The sequence below is a fragment of the Dipteris shenzhenensis genome, chromosome 12 (assembly GCF_047967505.1).
Source record: "Dipteris shenzhenensis isolate YYH24624 ecotype China chromosome 12, Dip_SZ_1.0, whole genome shotgun sequence".
In the NCBI taxonomy this organism is placed as follows: domain Eukaryota; kingdom Viridiplantae; phylum Streptophyta; class Polypodiopsida; order Gleicheniales; family Dipteridaceae; genus Dipteris; species Dipteris shenzhenensis.
Window position 1 is genome coordinate 24700106 of NC_141607.1, and position 19581 is coordinate 24719686.

The window sequence follows — 19581 nt, forward strand, 5'->3', positions numbered from 1 at the left end:
GGAGAATCTTAGATGAGAGAGGAAGTGGCAAGATTTGAAGGAGAAGCACCCAAAATAGAGAAAGAAGAAGGTAGGTTAAATCTCATTCAAAAATCTTGAATATTTTGAAAGAATGAGAGTGAAATGGGAGGGAAATGCAGGTAGAGAGGAGAAGTGACGAGATTTTGGTGTGAGAGTCCATCCCATGAGAGGGAGAATAGAGAAAGAAGCTTCCCACTCAGGAGCCAGCAGGAAATTTGAAAAGAGGGCTAGAGCAAAGAAAAATTCAAAATGGTACTCAGAAATGAGGGGGAAGCAAGAGGAATGAGAGAGAATGGAAGGAGTGTGGTAGTTAGATGGAAGGATTTGGTTTTAGGGCAAATGGTACAAGTTTGGTTGAGAAACTAGGTTTCTTAGTTTGGTTACAATTAAAAAACGCGATGGGAAAGTTGAGGTAGCAAGTGGGTACTCCACCTCATTATTTGGGCCATTGAATAAGAAAATAGAGAAGTCATGCCACTTCCAATCTTCTATTTCCCTCCACCAGCTAATATTCTATTGGGTTTTATTCGCCTTATTCTTCCATGTCACTAGCCCATGGGCTCCCTTATAGGGCCCTTTTTTAGTCTAATTTTTTTGTAATGTGACCCCCTTCTTGGTCCCAATTCCTTGTGAAGGAACTCATCATATATCCTTGTTAGACTCATGATCCTCATGTTTCTCAATTTAGCAAAATTTGTGAGGGAAAACAACCACCATAAATGAAGCATTGTTTTGTCTTCGATGGTGGTTAGTTGATTAATAAGCACCCCCATTCGGGCTACAAAGTCATACACTGATTCTCCAAATTTTTTCTTGATTCTATTAAGCTTCAACATCACATCATCCCTGTCAAACTCACGCTTAATCCATTTCACAAAGGCCTCTCTCAATTATGTCCATGTTCTGCAATGGACATGTTGATACTAGTCAAAACACTTGATGGAGTTGTCTTCAAAGAGTACAAGCATGGCGATGTAAGCACATCAAATCTTCCTCCATATTGTATTACAATATCACCACCATTCATAGAAAATAGTGCAAGAAAAAATATTTTCACCCTCCCACCCCATGTCCTTTCGAGGTTTGACCTTTGCCTTTAGTCATCTCATTGTTGTGGATTCATTCATGGATCTAGTTGTGGACATTAAATAAATCCATCTTCATGGAATGCATTGCTAAAATTGGATTTCCTTCATGCCCTTATGAATTCATTGGGGTTATACTTCCCAATATTTTGTGCAAGAATACACTCAATTCCCCGTAGGAGGCTAAGCCTTGACTCATTGATCCCACCTCTTTGTTGTCCTCGACATTATATTTGGTTCAACTACTCAAGTTGGCGGCCATGTACTTCTCAGGCTAGGTATCCTCATCATTTAATGACCAATTTCCATGAGCTTGGTTGATGCCTTTATCGTTGATGTACTCTTGAAATCTCCTTTATTCCTAGCATTACTGCAACTTGATTAGTACATATTTCTCTCTACATCTCTACATCTTTGTGATTTTCATCATCCATTATAGACTTGGTACCAAGCTGTTCATTATGTATACTTGACCCATAGGTTGCCTCTAGGCAATCATATCAGTGCTCATTTTATGAATTCATTGGGATGCAAGTAACTTCCCTCCCACAATTCAGTCTAGGATAGGAGTGCAATTTCCTAGGATACAAAGTGTAATGAAAAAATAGCTTTCACACTAGCTTTGTTGCCTCTTGCATCTTGACACTAACTAGGACTCACACTTATTTTGGAAGTTGTTGGTATCATTGTTGTACTTCTTTCCATCTTACTCCTTCATCAATTTTGGGGTTTCTTTGCCATTCATTTAGACTCCATGATATCGTCTTCCTTCATTGGCGCATGTAATGCAGAGCATTCCCAAGTAGAATCACCAAAAATGTTAACTACAAAACACTACTCACATGTGACTTTCATCCATTGTAGGATAACTACAAATCAGTGCTCACATGTGAATTTCATCCCTTGTAGGACACATCTTCAGTTTGTTATGCTTTAAGATGAATGAAGGTAAATTTTGTAGATGACCTAATAAAATCATTTATTCATTGCAAAATGGAATTAGCATATTCCAAACCTTTATGCAGATGCTCACTTCACAACAAGACAAAGCACCCATAGACGCGTGCACAGACACGTTTCATGAACTAAATAAAAAACTTACGGGCGCATCTATTTACACGTCTATTTTCGCATCTGGAGACCCGTGTCTAATTGCACATCTATATATCAGACACACGTGCGTATAGATGTGCAGTTAGATGCATAAATAGACGTGCTTATAAACGCATTTATAGACGCACATATAGATGCAAGTCGAACAGACAGACGCGAATATAAACGCGTTTTTAAACGCACTGATAGACGCGCTTTTTTTTTATTATTAAATTTTACAGAATATTGTGTATGTTGTGTATGCTATATAGTTACAAGAATCCCATATCCACATTGTGTAATTCAATTCTTACAGCCAACCGCATTTTAATTACAATTCCAAATAAAACATTACAACTCCAAAACGCAATAAAATTGAAAGCTCAAAAAGTGCTTGTATATACATATAGCACGAAGCTAAGCCACGTCATGTGGCTTCAAGTACAAAAAATAAGGAAGCTAAGCCATGTCATGAGGCTTCAAGTACAAAAAATAAAAGGAGTCTATATACAAGAGGCACGAAGCCAAGCCAGTGGCTTTAAGTACAAAAAAGAGTAGCTAGCACTACTTCTACGACTAATCCTCGCTGCCTTCCACGCTCCTTTCTGCGCTCCCTTCTGCACTCCCTTCTGCGCCTCCTTCCTCATCTTCCTCATCGTCTTGTGCATGGGCATGTAAACAAGGGACAACATATATTAATGTATGAAAAATCAAATCTTTACTTACAATTTTGGCATTATTTAATTACTTTCAAATACCTGGGGGGCCGCTCTAGTAGCTCGGGTATACTTCTCCTCAGTAATCAACCCGTCATCATAGAAGTGCCTCCATGTATCTCCTCTGCGATGGTGGCAGTGGTAGGCTGTCTCCATTGGAGTAGGGTATCTGCACACGATCTCAAGCTGCATGACCGCGACACACTTTGCGGAGGGATTAGTACAAAGAAACAACCAACCTCCTAATAAACTACATAAGCAATATAATTTGAGATCGATACTTACAAATTGGGCCTCCCATGATTCAACACCCCCTGCTCCAAAATGCGTGCTTCCATATTCCTCCATCTAGATCCTCCGTGCCTCCACGTGCTGCAGGCTGGGGTCCTCCCTCACTGACTTCATTGCCTTCTTCCACTCACGCTTGTGAGCGGTGTGGGGCGGTTGACCTGCCTCAAGCCTGGCAAGCTCCGCTAGTGCCTGCCTCTTAAGCGAAGATCTTTTATTACTAAGTATCGTAACAATCTTTGACTTCCCCCATTTATCTGTGAACTGGCGATTGGGGGGGTTAGGATACCTAGAGCGAACAGTAGCGAGGGTCTCATCAGCCAACCTCTTTGGGTGGTCTTTGTAGTGGATAAAGCAATCTCTGTAATTGTTAGCAATTACAGAGTGCATGAAGGCCATGATGTCCTTCCCCCGTGCATCCATCAAGATGCCTCCTGTCTGAGTGATGTCATAATAAATCGTACCATCACCCAGAGGCACGTCTAAATCATCTGAATCATCATCCTCCTCACTGCCACATGGCCCAAAGCACTATGCCATGCATCCCCCACCGCTCTCCCTACTACTATGCCTGCTACCCTATCGTGTCGAGCTCGTACACTGGCCACTCGTAGCTGGGGACTGCACAGGACTATGCTGACCACTCGTAGCTGGAGAACCGAGTCTCGACGGCACAGGAGTACGTCGACGGCTCGTCGAGACAGAAGGACCTCCTAACGGCATGGGGAAAGGGGCATAAGACGGGATGGCAGAAGGGACATAAGACGGCATGGGGGAAGGGGCATAAGACGGTACGGGGCATAAGAAGGGGCATAAGAAGGGGCATAAGACGGTTGTGCTGACTCCGCTGGGGTGATCTCAGGCGGTGTGGGGTGGCTTGGAGTCTGTAGTGCCAACTCCTGGGGAGTGTTTAGAGTACCCGTCATATACCCATATAACTCCGCAGGACTAGGAGGGTGCCCTAAAAGGTTATATAAGTCCTTCCAAATAGATTCCCGGGGATCAAGTGAGCTAGAAGCGCTTCCTAGCCATATGTTGAACTGGAAAAAAGGAAAAAAATATATTACTGATGAGCTGAGAAGAAAGGGGAAGAAAAGAGAGGCTTACTGTCAGAGCGTGTCTATAGACCCGTCTGATTTGCGCGTCTATAGACGCGTCTAACAGAGCGTCTAATAGAGCGTCTATAGACGCATCTGTCTATGTCTGCAACAAGCTAGATGCGCGTGTAGACGTGCCTGTAGACGCGCTTTTAGACACGCTCTGAGATGCGCCTATAGATGCGCTTCGACAGATGGGATTTCTAAAAAGTAGAAAAGGACATTGCGCCCGACACAAAAACGTGACACTGATACCCAGATCATGCGCTTCTTGGATACGAGAAAGTACAAATCTGAAGAGAGCAAACTTCCAAACAAGATCAACTGCAAAAAGACTTACTTAGATAAAGGTATGGAAGGTTCTTCTCTCTTTTTCAAAGTTGCTTCTCCTCCTTGTTCATCCTCCTCTCCTTTAAGCTTAGAAGTAAGTGTGGGTGCCTTTCTCTTGAGTGTAAGCTTGGAAGTAAGTATGGGAGCCTCCCTCTTAAGCGTCGAAACTATGGATCTACTAATAAAGAAGGAAGCAAGCTGCGCGAAGTATAAGTATTGTAAAGAAAAGCAAAGCAAGCGGCGCGCCGAAAAGCAGGTTTAAAAGCCGCGTCTATAGTCGCGTCTAATAGTGTGTCTATAGGCGCGTCTAAATACACAAAGTAGACGCGCATTTAGACGCGCCTTTAGACGCAATTTTAGATGCGACTATAGACACGGCTATAGACGTGCCACAGAGTTTAAATTAAACATTTGAAGAAGAGCAAATTTGGTGGGTTACTTGTTTGTAGGATGTCTTCATCTTCAACAAGTAGCTCCAGTGAGGATGAATCCCTCTGTATCCACCATCGCGAAATGTGGTTGGAGCAAAAAATCAAATGTCTGTGTGATCGATGTCGAGGAACCATATATCGTGCACGCAGGATTACACTCAATCATATCTCAAAGTATGGAGAATGGGATGTGACCGTAAACAGGGTAAGGGTTTGTAAGTTAAGGTTGATTCAGATACCTATGGGTGTTCATATGTTTGAGTTATGATCCCGTTTTAATTTGATATAGAATGCAGTGCCACACGCGCATATGTTACCCTATGCCCGTCGTGAGGAGGCGAAGCGTCAGCGATATGAGGTGGGATCTTCAAGAGGGACCGTTACGGATGCATGGAGTGATGGTGATAGTAGCCCTCCGCCATTACCTCATGAAGCCGTGGAGGAGGAGGTGTTTGATGATATGGTGCGGGATTTATATGTCCATCAAGGGAGGGATAATAGCATGGAGCAGGATGATCTTTTTACTGCAGCATCGACTCCACTATTTGAGGGGTGCACATTCTCTGTTCTACATGCCTCCCTTGAGTTACTAAACTTGCAAACCATCTATGGATGGAGCAATGCAAGTTTGAATGCATTACTCAAGTAAGCTTTAAAGTCAATTTTGCAAACATGGTGAATTATGCTAGTGGGTCAATTACTCGAATGCTTTTCCTCATTTATGGTCTTCACGTGCAGGCTATTGTGTAAAATGCTTCCAAGGGAGAATAAACTACCGACCTCAAGAGATATGGCAAGGCAACATGTGACCTCTCTTGGAGGATTAGATTACAAGCGCATCCATGCATGTGTCAACGATTGCGTTTTGTTTCGTGGACTACATAAGGATACAAGAGAGTGTCCTACTTGTGGAGAGGCAAGATATAGAGCAGATCTCAAAACCTTGGACGTGCCTCATAAGGTATTGCGACATTTTTCCATAATCCCTCGCATCTAACATATGTTCAAGTGCAAATCTATTGCAGAGCTCATCTCATGGCATTCCTCCCATCGATCAACCGATGGCAAGTGGAGAACTCCCACGGACTCTCCTGCGTGGAAGCATATTGAAGACACATGGCCAAGCTTTAAGGAAGAACCTAGGAGCTTGAGACTTGGATTGGGTATGGATGGTGTGAACCCATTTGGTCTCAAAAGCACGTCTTACAGTGTATGGCCAGTGGTATGGCCAGTGTATGAGCCGGTAAGGGTTTGTAACTATTGGCTGGAAGTAAAGATTGGCTATATTGGCTGAAAGTAAAGATTGCACGCTAACACTTTATTTTGTTTAGATACCCCATCTTTTATCGTTTACCATATTGGTCCCACCTCAAGATCAATCACCTGCTTGATCCCATGCATATCTTCAAGAATGTGGCATCTACCATTTGGGAGCATTTGAATGGGACACGAGATTCGGCAGGCATAAGGGAGGATCTACGTACCACAGGGAGGATGCGTGAAGCTTGGCCTCAAGAGAGACCAAATGGGCGTGTTTTTTTACCTCATGCACTGTGGATGTTATCAAAGCTAGAGATGGCGACGGTGAAGCGCGCTATTACTACAATTCGTACTCCCACTGGATGCATGAGGTGTTTGAAGGGAGCCTTTACAAAGAGCAAGAAAAGAGGTGTAGAGCAATTATATGGCTTGAAATCTCATGATTGGCACAAGATGCTCCAAGTAAGTATTTTATGTGCATAATGTCTTTTTCCTTTCAAATTTGTGAGTGAATAGCTATAAGCAATTAATCAACCACCTCCTCGTGAGTTCAGTTCATACTACCTACTAGCATTTCACGTAGTGCATCGAAGGACGTGAAAGATTGTATTTACAAGATGGGCGAGCTTGTGAGGTATGTGAGCTCAAAGGAAATAGATCCCACCATGCTTGAGAATGCTCGAGTTATGTCAGTGGAGGCAGTTTGCTTAGTGGAGGAGACATTTCCACGTTCTATTCTCACAAGCCAACTACATCTCATAGTGCATTTGGTGGATGAGATTGCTATATGCGGTACTATACATGCACGATGGTTGTTCTTCCTCGAGCGCTTCATGAAGACCTTGAAGGGCTTCGTGAGACAAAATGCAAGACCCGAAGGTAGCATGGCCGAGGGTTGGTTGGTACAAGAGTCACTTGTATATATTTTTGAGTTTCTTGTTGATGTGGATAGCTCTCTCCCACGACTATGTGTGGGGGTTAAAGGTCACTGTGCCTTAACCCCGGTTATGTACAATACTCAAACACATATATAAATGAATGAAAAAGAAGATGAGGGTGGTTCTGCACCCACCAAAACTTGTGTGGCTCTCTGTCTCTCTCTCTCCTTCTTCCGTTCTTGCTTCCGTTGAGAGCACTCTCAACTGGTATCAGAGCCCGGGTGATCTAGCTAAGCGTGCGTGAATGCTTGAAGCTCAGTAGCTCTGTGGGAGGAAGGAGAAGCTTTGTGGGTGACTTTACTTGCATCCGAGTGTGCAGAGACCTTGGAGGAACATTTGGAAAAGTCACTTTGGCTTTGTGAAGTGGTTTTGAGAGCCTGTTAAGTGGTTTGAAAGAAAAAGTCGTTTTTTGAGCTTTTCCCTGTTTCGTTCGATGACAGAGACTCCATATTGATTTGTAGAGGCAACTATTACTTGCTTTTGGTGTCCACATTACTTCAAGAGCTTGGAAACACCTTGATTCTTGAATCCAGGATCATTTCATTGGATTTCTGACTCACTGTGTCAGTTCCTGCGTTTTTTGCTCAGGTGTTGGAACTCAAGTTTGGAGCAACCATTTGCAGATCTGTCAGTTCCGGTGGACTCAGGAGGTCCTAAAACTTCTATGTTGCTCATCATTCGCACTCCGGTGGAGTTTACAGATAGCTCTGTTTCCAAAAACGTTTTTCAGTCCGTGTGTTGGACCCAGTGATTGAGACCACAGTTTCCAAAACCGTCTGTCCCATTGCGTTCCGGACGCCCAAAAACCCTTACCTGTCAGTTCTTGCGCGATTCGGTGGAGGATTTTCAGAGTTATAAATCTCTGTGTATTCGATTTCGTCTCTTTGTTATGCATTTTTCATTCTAAGGTTTTGAAACCTTAGATTTATGCCACATGGCAGTGGATAAGTGTTGACTCCCATTTCTCACTCATCAGTTGGGATTTTGGAGTTTTGGCAGAAGAGAGATATTTGCAGATTTTCTTGCTGAGTCTGATTATGCAATGGCGCCCATGTTTTGAAGCATCTCAGGTTCTATTTTCAGTAGCGCTCATTACCGTGGGACTATGATTTCTTGAGCATACCTTATGCAGATCACTCTGGTTGCAGTTTGAGGAGTGTGCGCTCATTTGTGGTATGCATTGGGTTGCAATGGATGATTTATAGGCCATTTGGATGCATTGCGGTCCTTATTGGATGTGCTGATAGGCCCAAATTGCCTTGTGGGATGCTATTTTTATGGACGCTTTGTACATGGATGCTATTTTATGCTGAGGGACAGCTTTGAAACATTGCAGGTGATGCACTGATAGTGCTATGCTCTCTTGGATGAGACATTATTGATGCATATGCCAGTGGACATTGTTTATGCTTGAGTCATTTGGCACTTATTGGCATTTTCTTTTGGGCTAGATTTGCTCATATGGATGCATAGTATATGCACATGAGTCAGATGCATCTTTTTGATGCTTTGAGCTTTGAGTTTTGGTGATATTTCAGTCTATTGTGGCATACACATTTGGTGCACCCAGTATTTGGTGTGATTCTCTCTTGTATGCACTAGCATTTGGGATTTTGTTTCATTTGCATCATGGCATCCTCTTCCATGTCTGAAAAGGAGTTTTTCAGCATTAAAAAGTTTGATGGGACAAACTTTTCTTTGTGGAAAGAACAAATAAGGGATGTGCTTATTCAAAAGAAGCTGATTAAATCCTTGGCAGGGATTGAAGCTAAGCCTGCAAATATGTCTGAGGATGATTGGAATGAGTTGGATGCATTAGCAAAGTCTACTATTAGACTTCATCTTGCAGAGTCAGTTTATTTCACAGTAGTAAATGAGCAGACTACGGAAGATTTGTGGAAGAAACTGTGTGCCACTTATGAGAAGGAAACTACCTCTAATAAAGTTTACCTCATGAAGAGGTTGTTTGAGCTGCAGATGAAGGAAGGGGTCTCCATTGCTTCTCACTTGAATGAATTCAATATTATTTTCAGCCAGCTTCAGGCTCAGAAAATGAATTTTGATGCGGAGACTAAGGCAATATTTCTCTTATGTTCATTGCCATCCTCATGGGATACCTTCCGTACAGCTGTCAGTAACTCTGCACCTAATGGAGTACTGAAATTTAATGATGTTGTGGGTAGCTTGTTGGCCGAGGAGATTAGACGAAAGTCTATGGATGGCAACAAGCAGGATGCAGCCTTAAATGTGCAAAGGGGCAGATCACAGTTCAGGGGGAAGTCCCAAGAAAGAGGGAAGTCTCGTAGCAAATCCAGGGCACGGAACATTGAGTGTTACCATTGTGGCAAGAAGGGCCATATGAAAAAGGATTGCTACAAGCTGAAAAGAGAGCAAAAGGATAAGAAAAAGAATGCAAATTGGGGTGCAAATCAAAAGGAAGAGAGTCCAAGGGAGGACAAAGGAAAAGTGAAGATCGAGGAGATCAATGCAGTCACACATGATAGTGACAATGACGTTCTCTTCATGTCTAGCTTATCTACAGAGTTGCTTACCACTTCAAATGATGCATATTCCCAGGATTGGATTTTGGATTTTGGTGCTTTATTCCATGTTACTCCCCACAGGGAATGGTTCTCCACTTATGATAGTGGAAAGACAGGTTGTGTGCATCATGGAAATGACTATGCATGTGACATAGTGGGAGCAGGTGACATAAAGTTTTCTTTTGCAAATGGGTCTGCATTTGTTTTGAAACATGTGAGACATGTGCCTAAGCTGACCAAGAGTCTTATTTCAGTGGGTCAGCTAGATGATGCTGGTTTTCACACCACTTTTGGCTTTCAGAGTTGGAAAATTCAGAAGGGCTCTATGCTTTTGGCCAGGGGTGCCAAGTGTGGGACTTTGTATCCCTTACATGTATCAGGGGTATTTGATCATGTTGTTGCAATAACCGAGCAGCCAAGCACTTCTTTGTGGCATTGCAGGTTGGGGCACATGAGCCAGAATGGAATGAAACTCTTATGTCGTTTGGGTTATGTACCGCATTTGAGTTTCTCTGATTTTGAATTTTGTGAGCACTGTCTCTATGGAAAGCAGACTAAATCAGCTCATAAAAGAAGGGGAAAGAAAGAGTTTGAAATGCTTGATTTGGTGCATTCAGACGTATGTGGTCCCATGCCTACACGGTCATTAGGCGGGGCTGAATACTATGTGACATTCACTCGGGGGGGTCACTATGTATAAACCCTCTATACCACGTGCGTTCAAGGCATATTTCTAAAATCCCTTATCTGTAAAATTTTCATTAATAAAATGTACCCCTTTTTTATACAAATCTGTGAATTTTTTCCAAAACTATTTAAAATAGTCCCTTATGTATATTTATTTCTGTAAATTTTAGAAATAAAAAATATCCTTCTGTTGAACTCACGTGATAGGGTTACATATGATGAGTGACCCCCCCGAGGACATTCATTGATGATGCAACTAGGAAAGTGTGGGCTTATGCTATAGCTCAGAAGAGTGATGTGTTCCAGGTATTTCAGAAATGGCTGGCCTTGGTTGAGAATCAGTCAAGTAGAACGCTTAAATGCCTACGGACTGATAATGGTGGAGAGTATCTCTCTCATGACTTTCAGCATTTCTGTGATACACGTGGGATTAAGAGGGAGCTCACATCCACTCGTACTCCAGAGCAAAATCCAGTTGCAAAAAAGATGAACCGTACCATTCAAGAAAGGTTGCAATGCATGCTTTCCAATGCAAGTCTTTCTGGTGGTTTTTGGGCTGAGGCAATGAAGACTGTAGTGCATGTGATCAATAGATCACCTAGCAAGAGTTTGGATGGTGGTATTCTTGAAGAGGCATGGAGTGGCAAGAAGCCCTCTTACTCTCATTTGCGTATATTTGGGTTTGAGGCATATGCACATGTGCCAAAAGAGCTTCAAAAGAAGCTAGATCCTAAGTCTAGGAAATGCATCTTTCTGGGTTATGGTGAAAGTGGAGAGATGGGCTATCGTCTCTGGGATCCAGAAGCAAAGAAGATCATACGCAGCCATGATGTGGTCTTCAATGAGAAGAAGATGCATAAGGCACCCATGAGGGATGTGGAAATGAGGAGAATCACTTTCCAGGATGTGAATCCACCTACCTATGTTGATAGACAACAAGCTGTCCATGCACCAAATGTGCAAGAAATGGTACCACCAAGTACTCCCACAGGTATACAATCAAGGGTAGATGATGGATCATCTATTGGTGGAAATGATGAGCCAAATGTGGCTAATATGCAAGTGGGACAACAAGCTGAAATGCCCTTGAGAAAATCATCTAGAGTGTCTAGACCGCCTGATAGGTTTGTTCCAGGGGTAGACTATGTGATGCTTACTGATTGCGGGGAGCCTTCTTGCTATAGAGAGGCTATGATGCATGAGGATCAACGCAAGTGGGAGTATGCTATGCAATGAGAGATGAGTTCACTTATGAAGAATAAGACTTGGGACTTGGTTTCTTTGCCACATGGAAAGAAAGCATTGCCATGTAAATGGGTCTACAAAATGAAGGTCACAGGTGATGATGTGCCTAGGTACAAGGCCCGTTTGGTTGCTAAAGGGTTCAAGCAAGAGAAGGGTGTGGACTTTGATGAGATATTCTCTCCGGTTGTGAAGATGACCACACTTAGATGCATGCTTGGACTAGTGGCATCAGAGGATATGGAGCTTATGCAGATGGATGTCAAGACAGCTTTCTTGCATGGGGATTTGCATGAGGAAATTTACATGGTGCAGCCGGAAGGCTTTGAAGAAAAGGGCAAAGAGCATTTAGTTTGCAAGCTAAAGAAGAGTCTCTATGGTCTTAAGCAAGCACCTAGAGAATGGTATCAAAAGTTTGATGCTTTCATTCGGTCGCAGGGTTTTAGAAGGAGTGAAATTGATCACTGCCTCTACACTAAAAGGGCTAAGGATAATAGTCTGATAATCTTGGCACTATATGTAGATGATATGCTATTGGCTAGCAAGAATACTTATAAGCTAGATGCATTAAAAGCCAAGTTGCATGAGGCCTTTGATATGAAGGATTTGGGACTTGCAGGTCATATTCTTGGTATGCGCATCACGTGTGATCGGAGTAGGAAACTCCTTTGGCTTTCACAAAAAGAGTATGTTACAAAAGTGTTACAACGTTTCAATATGGAGGGGGGGAAGGCAGTGAGTACTCCATTGCCTCCATATGTGAAACTGAGTCATATAGATAGTCCCAAATCAGATGAGGAAAGGGCCATGATGGCCAAGGTTCCTTATGCATCAGCAGTTGGGAGTCTTATGTATGCTATGATAGCTACTAGACCAGACATTGCATTTGCAGTGGGAGTTGTTAGCCGGTATATGGCTAATCCAGGAAAGAGGCATTGGGAGGCAGTTAAGTGCATCATGAGGTATATGAAGGGTACCAAGGAGATGTGCATCTGCTTTGGTAAAGGAGACATACATGTACTTGGGTACACAGATTCAGACTATGCAGGGCATGTGGATAGTAGGAGATCCACTTCTGGTTATGTGTTCACCTTTGCAGGTGGTGCAGTGTCGTGGATGTCTCGTGCACAGAAGTGCATTGCTTTGTCTACCACAGAGGCTGAGTATGTTGCAGCCACAGAGGGTTGCAAGGAGGCTATATGGCTTGATCGGCTAGTGGGAGATTTGGGGATTCATACAGGTGTACCGACATTGCATAGTGATTCCATGAGTGCTATTCAGCTAGCACGGAATCCGGTCTTTCATGTAAAGACCAAACACATTGAGGTCAGGTACCATTTACTTGATGACAAGCGCATAGAGCTTGTCAAGGTTCATACAGATGATAACCCTACAGATATGCTGACGAAGAGTCTGCCTAGTCAGCGGTTTGAGTATTGTCGTGTATTGATGGGCATTGGATAGTATGCTCACTGGTTGTTCTCCCTTAAAGGCACATTGTCCTTTAAGTGGGAGGTTGTGGGGGTTAAAGGTCACTGTGCCTTAACCCCGGTTATGTACAATACTCAAACACATATATAAATGAATGAAAAAGAAGATGAGGGTGGTTCTGCACCCACCAAAACTTGTGTGGCTCTCTGTCTCTCTCTCTCCTTCTTCTGTTCTTGCTTCCGTTTGAGAGCACTCTCACTATGGAGAGATGATGAAGACCTAAGGATGACCTCTATTGTGCCTCAAGGAAAAGGACGCAATAAAGTAATAGACACGGAATTGCATAATAGTATCAACCTCTTTTGCATGCTTAATAGTGATGTGATGAAAAGATGGGTGACAAGATACGAGGATGCAAAGGCAAGAAGACAAGAAGAAAGGGCCCTCTTTCGTATACACCACGGATCTCGTGTGCCATACCCTCAGCATCTAAGAGCACTTCCAAAGGATATTCATGTGGATTGGCTACTTGATGAAATGGAGAAAGCAGAGAAAGACGAGGGGATGCATATCACAATGGAAAAATGGGAGTATGCTAGGGGATGCATGAGCAAGGTCGGTATATAGAATGTTATGCATAAGTTAGGAGCTTTCAATAATTTAAATTGCTTATTTAATTGATTTTTTCTTGGTGTAGTGCACTATGTTCAATGCTATATGGTGTGAGGGCAAGCATTTTCGAACACAACGGATTGATGATAAGAGAAACACACAAGATTGCGGCGTCATTGCTAGCTTTGAGGGAGCCAATGGAGCCATGGATGATTATTGTGGCATAATCCAAGATATTATTATGCTTGACTTTCGACGCTTCTTTGTGTATGTTTTGGATGTAAAGTGGTTTAAGGACGTGGTGGAAAGAGGCCCTAATGCAACAATCAACAAACGCCATGCAAGTGGCTTTGTAACTATTGACTCCACAAAGTTTTGGCAAAGTAGGAAGGACACACTAGTACTACCGCAACAATGTGAACAAGTACTGTGCACACATATAAAAATACTCGCTTTTAAATATTTGATGCAAGAAAAGTAACATGATTGTATTTGTGTTTGAATTAGATTGTCTATCAACCAATGGTGGATAATAATAGATGGTGGCATGTCATACCTATTATGCCACGTTCCAAAGTGATGTATAGTACATTTACTAATATGGAGCATATGGAGGATGATCATGGCCATGGACGTGATGATGACCGTGATACAAGAGAGGAGGATGATCATGAGATAGGAGATACAGATATTGAGGCCATTACCCGTGAGGACAAGCCTACCATTTGAGATGCTGATTTCGATGAGCACATGAGGAGCACAAGTAGTAGTGGGTTGAATGTATTTGTAGATCTAAACACTTGTTTGGATTTTGAAGTAGATAGTTTGGCAAGGGTTGATCTCATTGAGGATGAGATTGAACCGTAGCCCCATAATTGATATTGGTAAAACTATTTTACATATTGTCTCATTCTCCTCATCTCACTTAATTCTTGTATATGTGGGCTTGCAAAAAATTATGTGCTTTGGTAATCATGGGCAATGTTTGGAAAGCAATGATGTAGACTAAAATCTCACTTTCTGTATTCTCTGGTTTGCGTCTATTTACGCGTCTAAATGCGCGTCTGATTCTCAATGTAAATGCGCAAATAAACACGCTAATACACGCGCAAATAGACGCGCTAATAAATGGGATGTTAGACGGGCCCGTATTTTCTCAGATTAGACGTGCACATAGATGCGGTAATTTATGCGCAAATAGATGAGTTTTTAGATGCGCAGTTAGACGCGCTTGTAATTCCTCTACTAAAGCAATGCCTATAGATGCGCCCGCTATTTTGCGCATCTACCAAGCGCGTCTATAGTTGCTTTGTGTTGTTGTGCTTGTGAGGAAATAGCAAGAGGGACAAATGGAAATTGAAATGCAATGGCATGAAAAATCAATTGCTCATGCATGTTGTATTAGACAAATTTGGGTGTTCTAGTCATTACATCATCTCCATTCACTCCCATCCTCTCACAACTTACCCAACTATCTATAATTGCAACTCGAGTTCCTAATCATGCCAACATCCCTGCCCTTACTACACCCTCTACTCTTCCTAATATTCCCTCCCTTAATGCTCAGTGGGCATTCCATGCTACATTTATATTATTGACCCCTATTCACCACTGGGGGTACGTGCTATAAGACAGGCATCAGACTTCCTATTGAAATTGTAGGCCCCACCCTTTGGATGAAATTGCTACTTCCTCCTGCTTCTTCACTTTGTTCAAGCCCTTCATTTGAGGGGTTCGACAAGTGGCTATCATCATAAAGCCTTTTCAAGGAGGATTGATATGTAAAGTAGAAAACAGAGAGAGAGAGAGAGAGAGAGTGAAAGACGTGTCACCCTAGCCTACTACTCCACTCACCACACTCGCTCCCACCTGCCCCTTAATGGTCCTATCATGGCTCTGGACCAACGGGCAATTTCCCAGGTTCCCCGTGGTGGTTGAACACATGCACACTCCCAACACACAACTGCTTTGACCAATAGTCTAGGAAACCACACCGAGTGAGAGAATTTTAAATATATATCTCTGAGTGCGTGCGTACGTGCATGTGTGTGTGTGTGTGTGTGTGTGTGTGTGTGTGTGCACGTGAGAGAGAGAGAGAGAGTAGGTTGATTGAGTATGACAAGCATAGTCTTAAAAGCCTTACATAATTATATCAGAGTTTTATGTCTCTACACATTAGGTCATGATAAGTGACGAGTGCGAAAGTGTGCAATGTACCTTTGAATTAGTGCGCTAAGCTAAACCCCTTCTAAATCTGCTAGCAATGAAATAAAAATTCATTGCTTTTTTATTATTATGGTAGGAAATTTTTCATATTCAAGGGGTGATTTCATGCAATGTTACTTGTGACTTCCTTGTGATAGCTTGGAGAGACAACAAGTATGATGTCATCTAATAAAGGAGCATGGGCATGCGTGCACCAACACTACCTTGAAGTCTTGAAAGAATGTAACTAAAGCAATCTTAAAAACAAAATAAAGCATCCAACAAGCATTCAACTTGGGGGAAAGATTCAAAGTCAAATATACCATTGTATTGAGACATCACTAACTTAAAGAGGAAGGTAGTGGTAACAAAGACAACCTTAAGTTTAGAAGATAGAATCTCAAATACCAAGAGCTAACAAAAGCAATCTTAAGCTTTAGAAGATAGAATGTCATGTTTAGAAGAGTAGGATAACATATGTTTAAACAATGCATTTTATTTTATTTGTTGTTTATTTCTCTTTTCTTTTCAATATAAATTCTCTTTCTCATGAAAAAAAGAGTGGGATAATGTATTCATGAAGGCTTTGTCGTGAATTCATTGAAATAGCTAGGAGACAAACAACACCACAAAGGTGAAAGAAAGACCTTCTTGTTGCAAGGGGAAAGGGTATTATTACAAAGGGTTTAACCAACAAAATATTAAAGATAAATGGATGTTGATAAATTTCTAGGCGTGCATTTTACAAAGCGTGAGTAAGGAATTGGGTTGCCATGCAGGACGGAAGTTCTACGCGGTTCTACGTCGCCTGAACCCAAGATGCTCCGTCTACGAAGGTCAGCGTCTGGAATGGCGCTGCCTGCGCGTCCGTCAGTTGGTATGACCATGCCACCCTGTTCTTCGAGTTTGCCCCCGGCCCCGAGCACTTGTACTCCCCGTAAAATGCTGTCCTGCAACGTATGATCAACACACATTAGAAGAATCAGTCTTCGTTCACGACAACGCCAACCCCATTGTCGTTTTCTCGAACCACCCTGCAATTGATCTACGTGAATGAAACCCGCAGTCACTTGGTTTAATGCTGAACGAACAAAATATCAATCATTTTGCTCAGAGTGACGTAAATAAACATTATTTTTCGCTTACTTCTCCCTGCTTGAATCTCCGAAATCATTCCATCCCGCTGGTACGATGATGTTGTCGATGTATGTGTAGGAGAACACCACTCTCGAATACTTTCCCCAAGCTCTTCCCAGATAGATCATCCCTGACCCGGTTACCTTGCAGTTTACAAAAGAATATCCCGTATTTTCTCCTGGACTTTGGCGATTCTGTGCAGTAAGCGACCCTGAGCTAGTCGCTATGGAGTGCAGCTCACAGCCCTGTCCATGGCACATAACAAAAGTATTCAGCAATTGTCCTACCAGCTGGCAGAGAAGATCGGGAATCCACGAACTTAAGATCCTCAGGCTAACAGTCATGTCCATGGCTTCACCAATTCTTCGTACACCTAAGAATCAATACGAGCTTCAAATTAATTATCTCATAGAAGGAATAAAACTCTTACCTCATAGAAGGAAAGCCCATCGCCAAATATAAAATCGATCGATCCTTGAATGAAACAGTTCTGGAAATAATGCTCCCCAGCATGGTCATAGAGAGTGTCTTGCGCTCCGTAGAATTTGCAGCTGTAGAACGCGGCCTTATTTCCAGAAATTCTTAGAGCTACCGCTTGCCTACCCGTTGCACCTGGAGGCGGGGCGGGGGCCGAATTCTGCAAAGTGTACCGAGGCAAGAGTTAGAAAACGATCTCAAATGAAATGGACTATTGCTGCTCAAGTTTAATCGAACTCGGGAGCCTATGGTAGCGAATTTACCGTAAAGGAAATACCGCGCGCAATAAAGTTGTCGGAGTTGATGGCCACGCTAGCACTGTTGAAAGTGCTACCACTGCTCGACGCTGTATCGCCCCAAGTTATAGTTGTAAGATCACTTCCAGCGCCCAGAAATGTGATGAAAGGTTTAGTTTTTGGAACATTCACTTTCTCCCTGTATCCAGAAGAAACTCTATATAAATCAGGGTGATTCTCAACAACATTAAACAAATTTTCAAGCTTGTAAGCTCAAAAAAAATTCGGGTCAGTGGCAGAAGGCTTACTTGAAAATTCCTGGACCGATCGAGATTGTTATCCTCTGAGTGTTATGATTCGGGACTGCATTTACGGCAGCCTGAACAGTCGTGAAATCTGCCTTTCCGGTTTTGCTCACTGTGATAACGTTGGCTGTAGCCGCACTAGTGACGAAGTCTACAGTATTGGTGGCCTGAACATGGCTTTTTGAGGCCATTTCTCCAACCCATCGCAGAAAGTCTGCCTGTGTATCGGCTAATGTCATATTACTAGGATCTGTGGCTTTCAGACTTCGCATAGTTTGCCTGCTCTCAGCAGAGTGAAACCATGGTGGCAGCGTATAAGCAATCAGAAGGAAAACGGTGATGGCTCTGAACTGCATAAAAGACATCTCCGTACGCAAATGAATGGTTTAGGATGTCAGAAATCGTTGGTCTCTCAGACTTTCGACTCTCGACTCTCGCACAATCTCTCTACTCGTATCGTCGTCTACTCCAAAAGGCCTGGCTTAATTAGGTGTCGGCTGTCAGTCTCGTTCTGCCTCTCGTACTTTCTAATCGTCTCTTTCTCTTTCGTATCTTTTGGTACAAGCTACAACTTGCAAAGCCCCTCTTTGTTGCTTGTCCTTTTATAAGCTCGAGAACATGGTCCCATCGTCCATGATTGATCAACAAGTCAAGGAGGTTAATTAGAGCCGGTGCACACGCTCGCCTTGTGGCTGCAGGTCTTTTGGTTCACGCGGTGGAATGAGAGGAATGATGTTCGCCTTTTGATCGCACCTTCAAAAACTGAGTTGGATTGCTTTGCTTCAAACTTGAAAGTTAAGCACCTTGTTTTGAGCCTTCCCAACAGTGCCAAGCCAATCAAATGGCCGCACGTCGTTTTACTCTAGCTCGAACGAGCGTTAAAGAAACTGGCGGACGACCTCATTTTTAATCGCGTTGACAAAAACCTGAAATCCGCGATCCTAGCTGGATTCCCAGACTTGTGTTCTCGTGTGCACGGCCCTCTCTTAAGAGCAAAGCAGTAGTCAAACGCAAGCTTCCGTCAATCAAACAGGATCTCATTGCTGAGCTGGGAAAGCGAAGATAGGAAAGGTTGTCCACTAATGGGGAAAGGGAAGCGATGGGTAGTGTCGTGTTGTGTGGAATTGGTCGACAAAGCCAGGGAGGCAAGAGAAAGGGAGTGTAAGCGCACGTAAGGATGGAAGGGAGGAAATGCAAAGTGCACGCAAGGGAAGGAGAGTCAATGGGAGAGATGCTTGGGAAGTGGATGAGCTAGGTGAGGCTATAGGGTGCTGCAGCTGGCACCCTTGCAACGTGAGTATGAAAGGGGACGTGCCATGAACATTAGTCAATATCTTTGGAGTGTGAACGGATTTCTTGCTTCAAGGCTTAAGCTCCTAATTTGCACTTGCTCGCTCAAGTTTCAACTCTCCCTCAAGTTTCAACCCTTCCCCATCATGTCGTCATGA

The 19581-nt window shown here is 42.9% G+C and overlaps 1 protein-coding gene across 1 annotated transcript; it reads right to left on the minus strand.

Moving 5' to 3' along the window:
* Positions 1–16777: 16777 nt before the first annotated feature.
* LOC147896021 (putative pectinesterase 53) lies at positions 16778–18670 on the minus strand. Its single transcript, XM_087382367.1, has 5 exons — positions 18137–18670; positions 17856–18027; positions 17546–17752; positions 17125–17360; positions 16778–16928 (listed from the first exon to the last, which is right to left on the minus strand). Exons 1-5 carry the CDS (start codon positions 18496–18498, stop codon positions 16778–16780), a joined length of 1128 nt encoding a protein of 375 aa, XP_087238493.1. The 5' UTR covers positions 18499–18670.
* Between the last annotated feature and the right edge of the window lie 911 nt (positions 18671–19581).